The sequence below is a fragment of the Eucyclogobius newberryi genome, unplaced genomic scaffold (genome assembly GCF_026437365.1).
Source record: "Eucyclogobius newberryi isolate DKJ021-1_F unplaced genomic scaffold, fEucNew1.0.hap1 SCAF_19, whole genome shotgun sequence".
NCBI classification, from domain to species: domain Eukaryota; kingdom Metazoa; phylum Chordata; class Actinopteri; order Gobiiformes; family Gobiidae; genus Eucyclogobius; species Eucyclogobius newberryi.
In genome coordinates, this window is record NW_027315823.1 from 17,484,171 (window position 1) to 17,500,001 (window position 15,831).

Genomic DNA, 15,831 nt, shown 5'->3' on the forward strand with positions numbered 1-15,831 from the left:
TATTCAAACAAGTTTCCTTTTTCATCAGACCAAGACAATATGATTTCCCCCTGTTTGACCCTCTAATAATTTAAATCTGCGAGTTTACTCAGGTATATAAGAAATGCCACAAAGCTTTTTATGCAAACTTTTTATTTTATTCTCCTGTGTTCATATGATTGTGTGTCTTTTCCACTGATTGGACCTTTTCCTTTATGACATACATCTTTTTCTTCATAATTCTTCTCATTGCTTCTAAGCTTCAAACAATGGTTTTCCTAACATTTGGCTGACAGTGTTTTCTGGCCTTCTATCTTGTCACGTCAGGGTAGGAGCTTCCCTTTAACCTCTGATATCGAGTGTGAGGGTGTCATTCTGAACAACTGTGAGAGATGTATAACTGAAGAGAGGCAGAGCAGCTTGGGAAATGTGTGTGATTGTGGGGAACTTGTGTTTACAGATTAGATGAGGCTCTGTGAAAACTTGGATATGAAGTCAATTCTGGATTGTGTTGTTTGTTCCACTTGCAAAGCTGAAGTTGTTAAGAAGGCTTCATATGTGACTTTTGAGGTTCAGTAATAACCTATTATATAATAATAATAATAATAATAATAATAATAATAATGATAATAATAAATTGTGTTGTTGTTCTTCATTTTTGAAGGGTTTATTGCAATACATTAAACTATACATAAAAAAATTTTACTCATTTGGCTTGGAGGAGCCACCACCTGCTTGTTTCCATTGTTCTATAATATTCCACAGTATAATATAAAACTTATCTATCTGCATGGATACTGTTCTGAAGGTTTCAACTTATATTTTCATGGAATTATGCTGGTTATTTTCCACCTCCAGAAAGGTACATACTGTACCTTTTTATTTAAAAATATTACACACACATGATCATTTTCATATCTTATTATCCATGTTTGGAATGTAGTATTATTGTGTAAACCATTTTAATTGGTCTGACCAAAATTGAAGGAGATCTGCCTTTGCAAAACTACAGACCCGATGCGTTGAATGAACGTGCAGCCTCGTGTGTGAGAGCTTAGCATTTGAGGTGAAGGAATAGCCTATAGAAAGAAAATAAAACATGCCCAGTGGCAGATAAGGTCAACAGTAAAAAGAGTGGTACTGAAGATATTGGAGCTGCATATTCGGTTTTTATAGGCTTTGGTCAAATGATGGTCACGCAGAGCCCATGTAGACACTCCTCACACAGCCTTTATGCAAATGCTGCTCTCATGTGCGTTCTTATTGGTAAGGATTGTGGAAGTGTAGTCCAGGAGGCGTGACATCGCCTTTCTTTATGAGGAAAGTGCGCTCCTCAGGATTAGGCACAGTGCGCCTTTTCTCCATGAGGAGTGTGACACAACTACAGCTTTACGCACGCATTCTCCTCGCAAGCAAGACTTACTTTGGACTTATTGAAGAAAGCCTTTTTTGCATGAACTGATAGTGACCAGTTTTTGAGCACCGAAGCTCACCTGGGACTGCACAAGAACTCCATGGATTTTGTCAACGAGTTTGACTTAGTGAAGTTTGGCGTTAAGAAGGAGAATATGCAGGGCATGGAGCGAAGCTTCGTGGGGCCGTGCAACCAGCTCCAAAGACCAGATTCGGTGTCCTCGACACCCGGTAGTACACCTTGCAACTCGGTCCCTTCCTCTCCAAACCTTCAACTGAACGAGCCGCGAGGACACGCGAGTGGCGAACAGTTTTGGATGCATGGCAGCGCATACCCACAGCAGATGTACCCGCAGGCATTTGGCTTGACGCCCGAGGACGCGGTGGAGGCGCTGATCGGGGCCACGGCACAGCAGGGCCCTCATGCGCATCCACAACAGCCACCGTTCCAGCCAGAGTACGAGAGCTATGGTCACATGGGCGAGCCGGTGCACTACCCGGACCTGCAGAGCCACTGCCACGAACCCTACCTGAAGGACGATTTGCGCAGCGCGTCCCCACAGTCTCCAGAGGAAGTCCTGGGAGCTCATCACGTCCCGCAGCAGTCACACAGTCGACACGAGCGACGCTCCAACCCAGACATGCACTTCTCAGATGACCAGCTGGTTTCCATGTCCGTGCGCGAACTCAACCGATTGCTCCGGGGTCTGACTAAAGACGAGGTGATGCAGCTCAAACAAAAGCGCAGAACCCTGAAGAACCGCGGCTACGCGCAATCATGTCGCTACAAACGCGTGCAGCAGAAGCACATTCTGGAGCACGAGAAGAGCAGTCTTGTGTCACAAGTGGAGCAGCTCAAGCACGAGCTCAACAGACTAGTACGCGAGCGGGACGCATACAAACTCAAGTGTGAGAAACTGTCCGGGGCCAACTGCTTCCACGAGACGGGCTCTACAAGTGACAGTCCCTCGTCCCCGGAGTACCTCATGTGAGGCCCGTGGGTTCTGTGACAGACTCAATGAACTTGAGTGGATAGAGGACATGCATGCGGGCCATGTGTGCCAGTTTATACATCCATAGCCAGTGTATTTTGTCTCATAGATACTTGAATCAGAGAATATTCCCTTTAATCCTCAGTTACTGCCCAGTGATTCAGCTTTTCTCTTTGTTTTGTTGTGTTTCTGTTGCCAAAGAACATTTTTTTAAACATAGCATTTATGATGTTATTTCTGCTGGACAGATGAAGCCTTTTATGTGTATTTTTTATTATAATTATAAAAGTGTTTGGGTTTTTTTTTTTCACTCGCAATTTTCTTTAGGATCAATAAACCTGAAGTGACTTTTTCAAAATGTGTCTCATCTCTTTCTAGCGCATTGTTTCACACTCTATTGTTTAGCTGATTACCTGTTTGTTTAAAAAAAAAAAAATGTGTGGTCCTAACTGACAATACCATTGTAAGTGTAAGATTGCTGGAATTATTTAAAAATACAATTTTGGCACTAAAGTGGCAATATTGATTGCTCCAAATCCTAACCTATCCTGTAACTTACATGTCTAATTATATTCATATGCAGATCTAAACAATTGGATAGCCTAGTTTAAATTATAGTAAAGACTGGACTTTCTCTCCTCATCTGACCTTTGACCTTGTGGAGTGCTGCTTCCTGTGGGGCCTGCAGCTGAGGCTTGGGGCTGACTGGCACAGGCAGATAAAGTGCAGTGGAAATCAAGCTTCCCCACTCATGTTTTCCTCACTCACATCAACAACATCCATAGAGGAAGGAGCACAGCCGCTGCTCCAGACCCTCTGGACTTTCACAAATGTGGCCTTCTCTTAAGCTGCATTCTCAAATGCAGTAATAACAAATTGTACAAAGATTTGTACATAAACAAAAGCACCAATGCTGAAATGGTGTGACCTCATTCTGTTAATCTGAATACATATGCATGTGAGGCCAGCTAGTATCTGTATAATGACTTGAATATGCAGTAATTTAGAAGAAACAAGAGTACCACACCAGTAACATTCTGGGATAACATTCATTATGAAATGTATGAAAGTTACTTTCACAGATATATTGTCTTTAACTGCATGAGGACACCTAGAAAGTTGGTGTATTTATCTAAAAAAATGTAGCTATGGGCTAACAAAATAGAAAAATATCTAAAATTATAATACATATTTCTAGTAAGTTTGTGAAAGACAAAAATAGCCTGAACACAGTGCGTAAAAGTACACAGTTGGCAGTTTCTCCCTCACAACAAGAAGGACATAGATTTCCTCTGGGTGCTCTGGTTTTCCTTTCCACCAATATATAAATATATATATATATATATATATATATATATATATATATATATATATATATATATATATAATTATTATTCACTTAAAAACACGTATGACTGATGTGTGACTTATGACTGACTGATAAACGTGTCCAACGATTTCACCAGTGAAAGTACCAAGAAGACTGAATGTGTACAATATAATATTCCATCCATCTCTATAAATTGCATGTATGACTATTTAAACAGGTTCTTGAAGTGCGCTTGATCTATGACAGACAGAATATGTGACAGTCTCAGGGCACTTTCCCAACGTTCACTTTCCAACTGTGTGGCTGAGCAGGTGGCTCTGTTAATGGCTGCATGTCTTTTAGACTCTCTTTTCATGTGTGACCCCTGACGGTACGACCCCCCTCTGTGCTCATAACAGCACAGGTTTGAGAGCATGATGACCACTGGACACGACACTTATTTCACAGATACAGTTTTATACAGCTGTATTGTGTTTTATTTATGCAGCATTGTACGCAAATATACGATTAGAATAATTTCTTAATATATTTTTGAACCCTCCCAGTCACAATTCATCATTATATTATTATTATTATTCATAATAATATTATTAGGAATACTGATATTAATAGTAATTCCAATAATATTCCCCCTTCCATTCACTTTTTTTCTCCTTTGCTAATATATAGTCAAATTTGGTATGTCAACTCAAACGTTTCTCCATATTAGTGCATTTTCTTGATAGACGTTGTATGTGTTTTATTGGCGTACATCACATGTGATCCTACGCAACAGCGGTGAATACAGAGAAGTGCTGTAAAGAGAGCGGTTTGTGGTGGTGTGTCACAGTGTGCAGGGTGCCATTGTAGAAACGATTAGCCAGCTCTTTTCCATCGCATGTGATAGGCTGCCGTGGCTGATGTGGGAGCCTCACTCTCATCCCTCCTCCCCCACCAACACCCCGAGCTCACAGCGCCTCGGGCTGCCTACTGAGTCAGCAGGAGGGAAAGGTGTCTGCACGGCTGTGGCATCGCAACAAGACAGAAAGTTAAAGAGCAGCCAATCGCTTCACAACAGACATGCTTGCACTTTTTCAAACAGGGCAAGCGAAGCGATGGCAGTGAGGGAAAAATTCTATCTCGGCTGATAAGGGAAAGAAGCCTAATTTTATGCTCCCCTCTATAGAATGGATTATTTCTATGGTTTGAATAGTATTAAGTATCATTTTAAAACCAAGATGAATCACTGAGCTAAATACATAAACAAAATGGTTACAAAACCGCTTTTATTGGCGTGCTATGGTCTTTTGTAGAGCTATTTTTAGTCAGTCATGGTCTAGGGAAGATGTAACACAAGGAAAATACAGCCGAAGTCTTATAAGTCAGTCTGGCTCTAATGCCTTGTTTAAATGTACGTCTAGTTGAATTTGCTTAATACATACTGTACTGTATTTAGGGAGTAGCTGTAGAAGGCCCAGGTCTGTCTGAGACAGGAGGAATGCCTTTGTGGCAGAGGAATGCAGGAGCCAGGCTGCACACAGTGGCACCAAAGAACACAGACAGAAGGATTGAGGAGCATCCCGAGCAGCTCAGGAACTGTCCAACAATGTATACACATCTACTACTAAGACTGGATATTGCCAAGAGCCCATATACAATATGTATCCCAATACATGCATATGCCCAAAAAAGGGTCTTAATTTTTTTCTGAATTGTTGTTTTTATTGTTGTGTATTAGAAGGCTTTAAGTCCACGATGCGATTAATATCAGAACACAACAGATTTACTTCAGCTACTTCAGGTTAAGCATTAATACAGCAGTCAGCAGATTGTTTAGTGGATAACTTGGCAATTTATAAGATATTAAAACAAAAATCACAATACCGCTCCCTGTATCAATAGGCTACATGTATTTCCAAAGGTCTTTTATAATATATCGCTGTTTCGATATCTACCCATTGTGAGTTTAGATAACCTGTTCAAACTATTAGTTCAGTTAAGCAGTGTAGTGTTAGGAGATCACTGAGCCGTTTAAAATAATGATTACGAATCCTCTGCTGTTAAATGTCACTGGGTCAGACATTTGACCTCTAATGACAGGATATTTCCAGCCCAAGCCAGTTCTTAGTTGTTTTGCAACCCTGAAAGCTGATTGGCATTAGTGTGAGCACAGCTTCATGTGAAGCTCAGGGCCGAGATTGGAATGGACGACAGGATGGACGAGGGCCTTCCTCTTTCACTTCCCATATGAACGCTCAGTCAAGTGACTTGTGAGAGTGTTCCTTGTATATGTGGCAGGAAAGAGCAGCTTTGACGGCTGTGGTTTCCGCTCAGGATGTCCATTCGCTCTGGACAGTTGTGACACTCTGAATCATGCACTGATCACTCATCTCCATGGACACGCAGTAATGTATACATGTGATCAAATGCTTTTAGTATAAAGCGCTCTTACCATTTATATACAAGGGCATCTTTATTATTTTATGTTATGAAAATTTAACATATTTTGATAGTGTTGAACGTTATGTCAAGATTACAAGACTGAGCTTTGACAACGTTTATTTTTTTGATCAATAAATAAAAAACAGAATAAATAATGTAATTCAAATACGGTATATGTCTCTCTTATTTGCTTTCACCTTATAAAAAATCAACCAATCTTTAGCGTAAATGTACCCTTGTATTTCTAGACTCGACTAATGTTAAATGTAATCTCTGTATTCTCACTCTATTGTGAAGTAATCTTTGACTGTTCTTATCACCACATCATAAAGGTCCACAGCAATTACAGGCAAACTACTGGTAATGAATAAAGTTATCACATGATGGGGTGCTGAAGATCTTGCAAAGTGGATTAATGTGTAGCCTGCCTGAACAGTAAAGCAGTGTTGGCCTCTGATTGGCTGTGGTGCCCACCGTGCATTTCCTGGGATGTTGTGGTCAGCATGTTTGTGCATGAGCTCCCAGGGATCTGATAGGAAGGCCCTCAGATAAAGAGTTTGACACGTTTCAATAGACATCACTGAGTGTTGTGTGTCAAAGTCCTGTCAATTTAAAGGACCCTGGACTTTGGCTGTGGAGCAAAGGGCTGCCACCGGATGTAATAATTATACAGGGTTCTTCCTGCGTGACAGAAATAATATAAAACTCTGGCTGAACCTTTAAATGAGATGATATAGCTTTTACCAAATATCACAGCAAGTGAATGAACTGACACTAATTGTTTTATAAGCATTCACTTTCACACAGATTATATCATTATTGCTTAAAATATATCATATTTTTGGACATCATCCTTGCTTTTCAAAATGTATCTCTCTATTACTCATTCATTTATATTGTTTTGTGTATGTTTTGCAGACTTGACTATGAGAACTATCACATGAATCCTTTTGGGAAGCCTGACAAGACACGAGGTTTGTATGCTCGACTATCTTCACTCTAGTGTTTGCACATGGACACATTGCATTGGTTGTGGGTGCAATGGTGGCACTACATTTAATGCTCTGGCCTCACGGCAAGAAGGTGGCAGACGGCGTGGGGCCTTTGTGGAACTTGCATGTTCTCCATGTGCCTGTGTATTTTCCTTCGAATGCTCTGGTTTCCCCTGCCACACATATAAGATCTAACGCGTCTGAAAGAATACGCACACATGAACACTGCATGGATTTGATGACAGGTGTTTGTGAAGAAGCATGTTGTGACACTGCACTTTTACTAGACGACTAAAAGGTAAAGTGAAGACTGTCCTTTCATTGGCTGTTAGGATTTCCTGTTGTGTTTTATGGGGGTCATGCAGCTGGCAGACGCCCTCCTGTTTCTGTCCATAACGATGACAGCCGTCTATTAGTGCACTGTGGAAACACGAGCCAGAGAGGGGTGAACCAAGGCTCTGACCCTCCCCCTTCCTTTCCCGCTACAGATCCCCCTAGTACTGCTTTTTACAGGCCAGGTAATATGGCCCTCAGTTACTGTTGGCAAAGGCAGCCCATCAGAGGTCAGCTCCTGGTGACTTGAACTCAACCTGGAAACAGCTCTGGTCCACAGGGAAGTGTCTGAATCTCTGGAAAAGTAGCTGCACACTGGATTTTGGGAAGACGTAGGGAAATGAGGAAAAGTGTGAATAGAATGTTTTTGACATTCTTTGACATTCCAAGTGCACATTTTGTTCTTTGGGTCTTATTTGGATATTGTGTAACAGGCCATTCTGTTGCACATTCGATGGAATTGATGCGTGGCAAAAATAGGAATGTTGTATGCACGTGTTTTTAGATTTAAACTAAAATGAACTTGGATCAGTGGTAAAGAGTATATATTTTTTTTATCATCAACCCCCAGTTATTGTCCAGCAGACTGCTTCTCTGCCCGATGTAGTAATAGTGGTTGTACTCTCAGCACTCCTATTAAAAAAAATGTTCTCAGGCAACTATTTTGTTATTTCCAATGGATAGACGGACGTAGATGGATTGAATACAGTTTGTAAACTGCGTACACGGTATGCGACATCAGATGATTACCGCCTCACACAAACACACACATTGCATTTACTGTTATCGTGTAGTTCAACTCTTAACAGGTTTGCATGATTATTCAAATATTGCACGTAGATCTCACCAGGGATGGGGACAGTTTAGGCGGAAAAAAGGGGAATTTGAAACGTGACACTGCAGTTGTTGTGGCTTGGTACGTTGGTTGCGGGTGGCGCTGACATGAGCAGCAATGGTGCTATGGTGTCACAGCTCTCCTTGGAATTGGGTGTGTCCCTCCCCCACTAATGTGTCATGTTTACATCTCCCCAGTGTCTTATTTTTGTCAGAAGCATTGTGCACCACTGAAGCCATATATATTCTCCTAAAGCTTCATATAGTAATGTCATATACTTAATGTGTATTGAACTGTACAGTCTTTGTCTGGGTAAGTGAGGAACCGCCAATTGTAAACTGGTGGTTTGCGCGTGAAGGGTCAAGCCCTGTGGTTGGTCTAGAAGGATCTATTTAGAAGGGAGTCTTTTGATAACCTCGAAATTGTTTTCTTGTCCCATTGTGGCACAAATAAAGGAAGTACTTTGTTCTGAGTTTCAAGAGAACAAAAACAGAAATGGTCCAGAGTAACAGAAGGGAAACTTTGAAAGTGTAAAATATAAGTCATAACCTGCTCTATCTATCCATCTATGTTTGCAATTTCTTTTTTACCATCAATTTCATCACATGATTCTTCAAAAGATAGATTTGGGAGATATGGCAATGGAAAATTTAATATTGATCTGATCCTGTGACTTTATGTTATTTGGTGATGTTGTCATATTGTGATTCAGTACTTTTCTGTTTAATGCAGCTCTATGCTCAAACACCAAACACTGACACTTTTCCATTCCTACTCTTCCTATTGGTCAGCCTCCATTATGCTTTGAGTGAGTGACAGGTGGATTCAACCAATCACAGGGAAGAATGAACTCTCAGAAGCAGCGGATGAATTTAGTTCCTTTATTGGAAGACAAATAGATACTATGTGTGGCAGTACCTGCTTTTCCATGCCTGATCTCATCAGCTCTCGGAAGCCAAGCAGGAATATCAGGTGCCACTGTGGGGCGCTGGAGGTGATGTTTTATGTCCTTAGGCCAGACATTTCACCCACATTGCCTAGTAGGTGGTATATATTATACTACTAATAATAATAACTGCATAAATCATGATAAAATCAAAATTGTGATCTTGGAAAACAAAGAAATTGTGATATGATTTTTTTGGCATATCACCCTTGAAACTCATGCATGATTGACGACGTACATTACGTCCACACTAGGAAATAGATAGTCCAATTTAAAACGATTTGTAAAAATGCATTTAAACCTGGGAACTACAATTGAGGTGTCTCGATAAGTATCTCAGAGATCCCACTAACACATCTGGGGAAGCCTGTGTGTAGTTCTATTCTACTTGTAATTCTATTCTACTTGTAATTGTATTCTACTAAAAAAGTAATTCAACTGCATGAGGAGGTAAGAAATATACAAGAATGCACATTCACTCATTTTAGATCAGAGGGGATGACGAACTACTGTCCCTCCACCGCAGACTAGCATGTGTTGTTCTGGTTTTGGTCCACTAAGATAAAGTTAAAGTAAAAAACGGATGGAGCTTCAATATGTTTGTGTCCATTTTGGTGTGCAAATAACTTGATGGTGAGAGATACAGTTCCTCAAGTCTGAAAATCAAATGTTCAATGTAAATGAGTTGTCACTTACCGTTTCTATCAGCAATTATAGTTATAGTTTTAGTGTTAAAACTAAATTACTAGATTCCCCTGACAGTGTCTAAACTCCCGCTCACACTTAATCTGTTATTTGACCTGCATGTAGATAAGTGGGACAATGTGGGACAATTGAGTTTGCTTGTTTAGCTCTCTCTGTGCATTTAAATGCTGTGAGTGATAAACACAAAAGGTTTATGAATCATGAATCTGATGAAAACGTTGATTTAACTTGCAGTTCAATTTATTTATTGAAGCAACTGTAACCACCAGAAACCACCAGATCTTGTTTTCATGTACTTTCCTTTCTATGACACGTTGTAAACAGTCCTGCAGCGTGTGGTGTTGTTTGGCCTGTTCTAAGGGAAAGTGAAGTGTCCTGCAGCACAGGGCCACGTCCGTCAGCACTGACAGATGCTGTGAGAGCTGTAAACCAACATTCTGACCTCTGCTGTGCATCAGGTGTTGAAATTGTTCAACTGTCTTTTTGTAGTGGGAACTTCGTGTCAGTTCCGCAGGTTGTGTTAACATATACCGTATTTTTCGGAATATAAGTTTTTTCATAGTTTTGGCCAGGGTGCGACTTATACTATTTATACTTATACTCCGGAGCGACTTATATGTGATATTATTTGTTATTTTCACACTTGCAACCGCATTTCTTACTCCAGTGCAACTTAAATATGTTTTTTCTTCTTTATTATGCATTTTTTGTCTGGTGCGACTTATACTCCAATGCGACTTATAGTTTAAATTGAGCAGAGGACAGGTCAGACTTTTGACTGTCAGAATGTAGATTTTATTTTATTTTTTGCCCTGTTTTTGGTTAATAACTCTGTAATTGCTTGGTCTTTCCACAAGAAAGGAAAACTGGCACAGTGTTTGACATGTTCTTTGTGAGCATAAATATGCAAAAGTTTTTTTTGTTGTAGAATTGCTTCAGAAAGTGGTGCCAATCTTCGACTCCAAAGACGTGATTATTGTGCGTTGTAGTAACTTTAATCCATAAGATTAAATTAGTAATTTATAAAACCAATCCTAAACAAAACGTATTTAGATTTGTTCATATGGCCCAAAGAGTTACATAGGCCCTTGCCCTCCATCTCTAGAACATGAATGCAACTTGGCTTAAAGTCATCCTCATTTTCTATTTGCAATACTATACTTTACTTTATATATTTGGAGTAGATTTTATAGGCATTCAATATTCCTTTTTTTTCTCTGCAACATCTTTATACATCCACACAGTCTTCTGTAACCTCTCCAGCTCAACCCTCACCTTGATTGTATTAACCAATCAAATCTCTGTATTTCAGATGACAATACAATATTTATAGGATTCTTTTTTATATTTGTTTGAGTTCACTTGGGTTTTGCTCAGCATTCTCTGTACACATGATGATATACTCATAACTTATAAGGCATGAATACACCTCTGGCCCAGTTCATCCAACAGCGACGCATCAGCTCTCTCAAGTCGCAATGTGCTGTACTATGTCCACTTCTAGCCGGTTTTCTGAAGGAGAGGTCAGAAGGTCAGTGCAGTGTGAGTGACAGCAGTAATGGTGACCAGAGCTATATTTAAATCGCAGCAGAGCAGAGGAACAGCCTTGAATCATGTGTGCCCATACATCCTCTTTCCACACTAATGACTTCAGCGAGAAAGTGCTTTAAATACATAAAAAGCCTTCATTTGAATGATTGGACTAGGCTCATTGAGCAATACATTGTGTCAAACTGCTAATTTAATAGAAATTGTCTGAAATAGAACACTTTTGTAAGCACTGCCAGAAATAGCACAAGATGAAAGCACAAGTTTCAGACACTTTAAATGTATGCAAAGTAAATTATCCGGAATGGAAATACATTTATATGACTTTACCATTTTTCTTGATTGAGTTAAAATAATAATAAATTGATAATGATAATGATAATGATAATAATTATAATAAGAATAAGAATAAGAATAAGAATAAGAAATATAGCCGCAAGCGGCAATGATCGGCCCTCGCTACGCCGCCGCCACGCCGCAAGAGGAGGGGGCGCTAACGCGCCCCAATTGTCCTTTTATTACGCCTACTGCTGAATCTGTGACGCTGTCACATCTTCTCCCCTTTGTTTTACCATCAAAAAGCAATTTTATTTTGAATTCTTGGCAAAATGTGCGGCTTTGCCTCACAGACACCGTGACTCTTTGAATAAAATGTGGATAACTTTTGATGGTCCACCCCTGAAGATGAGTCTCACCAAATTTCAGGTTAATATGTCTAACGCCCTAAGAGGAGTTTGTGAAAGTCTAAAGTGTAAACATGTTCTGGCGATTTCCCCATTGGAATAACATGGAAGGTTTCGGTCATCGTTACGGCAAAGCCATAACAATTATGACATGGGTCTCATTGACTTTTCTGATGGGGATGCCAAAATTGAGTTGTGTGTCAAATTTCATATAATTTCGCAAAACTAAATATTTAACCTCCATATAAAATCTGTAGGGGGCGCTGTGGCTCCAAATTAATTTATTTCACTTCAAGTAGGTTTAGGGCAAAGAGTTTAACAACTGATTCTAATTTGACGCAATTCGGACTTTATCTGCGCAAACGGCAGAAATGTTAAATTTGGGAGATTTCTGAAATTCTTGCTACAGTTTGCGGCTTTGCCGCACAGAGACCGTGACAGGTATCAATGTAATTTGGATAACTTTTGATGTCCCACTCCTCAGTAGCATTTTCACCAAATTTCAGCTTTTTAAGGCCAACACCCTGGGAGGAGTTCGTAAAAGTACGACGTTTGGAAAAACTCCGAAGTCATGTTTAGCCATTTTTGAAGCAATATGGCCGACATTTGGTTGGGCGGACGGCGTTGCCGTAATAATATTTTTTACTTCTCTTGTCACCATCTACCTCTGCGCCAAATTTCATGATTCTACGATCAGATTTTTTTTGGGTCATTTCCCATCTCTCAATGCATTTTTGGTACATTTGGGGGCGCTGACGCGCCAATTTTTTTTATTTTAGTAAAGGGAAATAGCCAGAATGTAGAGAGGCACGATTTTTAGAGGTGTGCAAATTTTTGTGACTTTTCGTCAATGTTCACTGGGTGAAAAATAGGGGGGTTGGTCCCGAGAAGAAGAAGAAGAAGAAGAAGAAAGAATAATATTCCGATGCGAAAACAATGTTTCCCATTTTCCAAATATCATAAACTATACATTTTCGGAAAGCGCTCGCGCTTTCCTACCTCATGGTGTGGGTCCCTGGTCACTGACGGGTACTTTTGTTAATTTTGAGTGGGCTCCGCCCACTTTGTGTTTTTGGCCCTCTATACAGTAATAATGTTCATTTTTTGCATTACATGCTTATATGCACGGAACATGCAAGAGATGGAGAACGTATTCGTGAGCTACTTAGCGCAAATGAGTGCTTTATATGGGGATGACGACCGCTTCGCGGTCGTCATCTCAATGTAAAGTGCTTGTTTAGTGCGCACTTTTGCACGGGCTTCGCCCGTTTACAACGGTAATGTTCCATTTTCCTACTACTAATTAGTATGCACGGGGCGTGCATGAGTGAAGGAGTGCGTTAGTGAGTGTTTGGAAGTGGGCGAGCGCTTCGCGCTCGATTTCGTGCGCACTACGTGCGCACTTTCGCAGCCGTGCTTCGCACGGCCTTACGAGATTAATAGGCCTCTCGCCAGCTTGTGGCGCTCGGGCCTAATAAGAATAAGAATAAGAAATATAGCTGCAAGCGGCAATGATCGGCCCTCGCCACGCCGCCGCCACACCACCGCCACACCGCAAGAGGAGGGGGCGCTAACGCGCCCCAATTGTCCTTTTATTACGCCTACTGCTGAATCTGTGACGCTGTCACATCTTCTCCCCTTTGTTTTACATCAAAAAGCTATTTTATTTTGAATTCTTGGCAAAATGTGCGGCTTTGCCGCACAGACACCGTGACTCTTTGAATGAAAATGTGGATAACTTTTGATGGTCCTGAAGATGAGTCTCACCAAATTTCAGGTTAATAGGGCTGACGCCCTGAGGGGGAGGAGTTTGTGAAAGTATAAAGTGTAAACATGTTCTGGCGATTTCCCCATTGGAATAACATGAAAGGTTTCGGTCATCGTTACGGCAACGCCATAACAATTATGACATGGGTCTCATTGACTTTTTTGATGGGGATGCTAAAATTGAGTTGTGTGTCAAATTTCATATAATTTCGCAAAACTAAACATTTAACCTCCATATAAAATCTGTAGGGGGCGCTGTGGCGCCAAATGAATTTATTTCACTTCAAGTAGGTTTAGGGCAAAGAGTTTAACAACTGATTCTAATTTGACGCAATTCGGACTTTATCTGCGCAAACGGCAGAAATTTTAAATATGGGAGATTTCTGAAATTCTAGCTACAGTTTGCGGCTTCGCCGCACAGAGACCGTGAGAGGTAGCAATGTAATTTGGATCACTTTTGATGTCCCACTCCTCAGTAGCATTTTCACCAAATTTCAGCTTTTTAGGGCCAACGCCCTGGGAGGAGTTCGTAAAAGTACGACGTTTGGAAAAACTCCGAAGTCATGTTTAGCCATTTTTGAAGCAATATGGCCGACATTTGGTTGGGCGGACGGCGTTGCCGTAATAATATTTTTTACTTCTCTTGTCACCATCTACCTCTGCGCCAAATTTCATGATTCTACGATCAGATTTTTTTTGGGTCATTTCCTATCTCTCAATGCATTTTTGGTACATTTGGGGGCGCTGACGCGCCAATTTTTTTTATTTTAGAAAAGGGAAATAGCCAGAATGTAGAGAGGCACGATTTTTAGAGGTGTGCAAATTTTTGTGACTTTTCGTCAATGTTCACTGGGTGAAAAATAGGGGGGTTGGTCCCGAGAAGAAGAAGAAGAAGAAGAAGAAGAAGAAAGAATAATATTCCGATGCGAAAACAATGTTTCCCATTTTTCAAATATCATAAACTATACATTTTCGGAAAGCGCTCGCGCTTTCCTACCTCATGGTGTGGGTCCCTGGTCACTGACGGGTACTTTCGTTAATTTTGAGTGGGCTCCGCCCACTTTGTGTTTTTGGCCCTCTATACAGTAATAATGTTCAATTTTTGCATTACATGCTTATATGCACGGAACATGCAAGAGATGGGGAACGTTTTCGTGAGCTACTTAACGCAAATGAGTGCTTTATATGGGGATGACGACCGCTTCGCGGTCGTCATCTCAATGTAAAGTGCTCGTTTAGTGCGCACTTTTGCACGGGCTTTGCCCGTTTACAACGGTAATGTTCCATTTTCCTACTACACATTAGTCTGCACGGGGCGTGCATGAGTGAAGGAGTGCGTTAGTGAGTGTTTGGAAGTGGGCGAGCGCTTCGCGCTCGATTTCGTGCGCACTACGTGCGCACTTTCGCAGCCGTGCTTCGCACGGCCTTACGAGATTAATAGGCCTCTCGCCAGCTTGTGGCGCTCGGGCCTAATAAGAATAAGAATAAGAATAAGAATAAGAATAAGAATAAGAATAAGAAGAAGAAGAAGAAGAAGAAGAAGAAGAAGAAGAAGAAGAAGAAGAAGAATTAAAGCCGCGGCAGCGGCGATGAACGTGTATGGGATGCCAACCGCCATAAAACAACAGTCTGAGGAAGAACAAGCCCTGGACTAAAACTGTGAGGAGACCTTGCTCAACACCCGGTCTGGAGAGACGGGAGATGGCGGAGGAGAGTGGATCGGGGATGGAAGACGCTCTGGACGGCGTGGAGGAGCAGCCTTTTCTGCCTGCACGTGCCCGGAAACGTAAAAAGTCCCTTAGCTCGTCCGAGGGTTCTGGGAATGAGCAGCAGGATGAGGCTGAAGCTATTGATATCCGGGGTGAGAGCAGAGACTGTAAGGTGATC

The 15,831-nt window shown here is 41.0% G+C and overlaps 1 protein-coding gene across 2 annotated transcripts in view; it reads left to right on the forward strand.

Annotated features, from left to right (window-relative positions):
• Positions 1-1,313: 1,313 nt before the first annotated feature.
• mafbb (v-maf avian musculoaponeurotic fibrosarcoma oncogene homolog Bb) overlaps positions 1,314-15,831 on the forward strand; it is a 185,404-nt gene continuing 170,886 nt past the window's right edge. The window contains exon 1 of one of the 2 annotated variants that reach the window (XR_011927833.1): positions 1,314-2,672. Coding sequence is in view for 1 of the 2 variants with exons in the window: in XM_072451984.1 (XP_072308085.1) it covers positions 1,494-2,384 (891 nt within the window). In the remaining variant the exon portion in view is untranslated. Of the gene's footprint in view, positions 2,743-15,831 lie in introns of those variants that run through there. The other variant, XM_072451984.1, reaches the window with a different exon arrangement.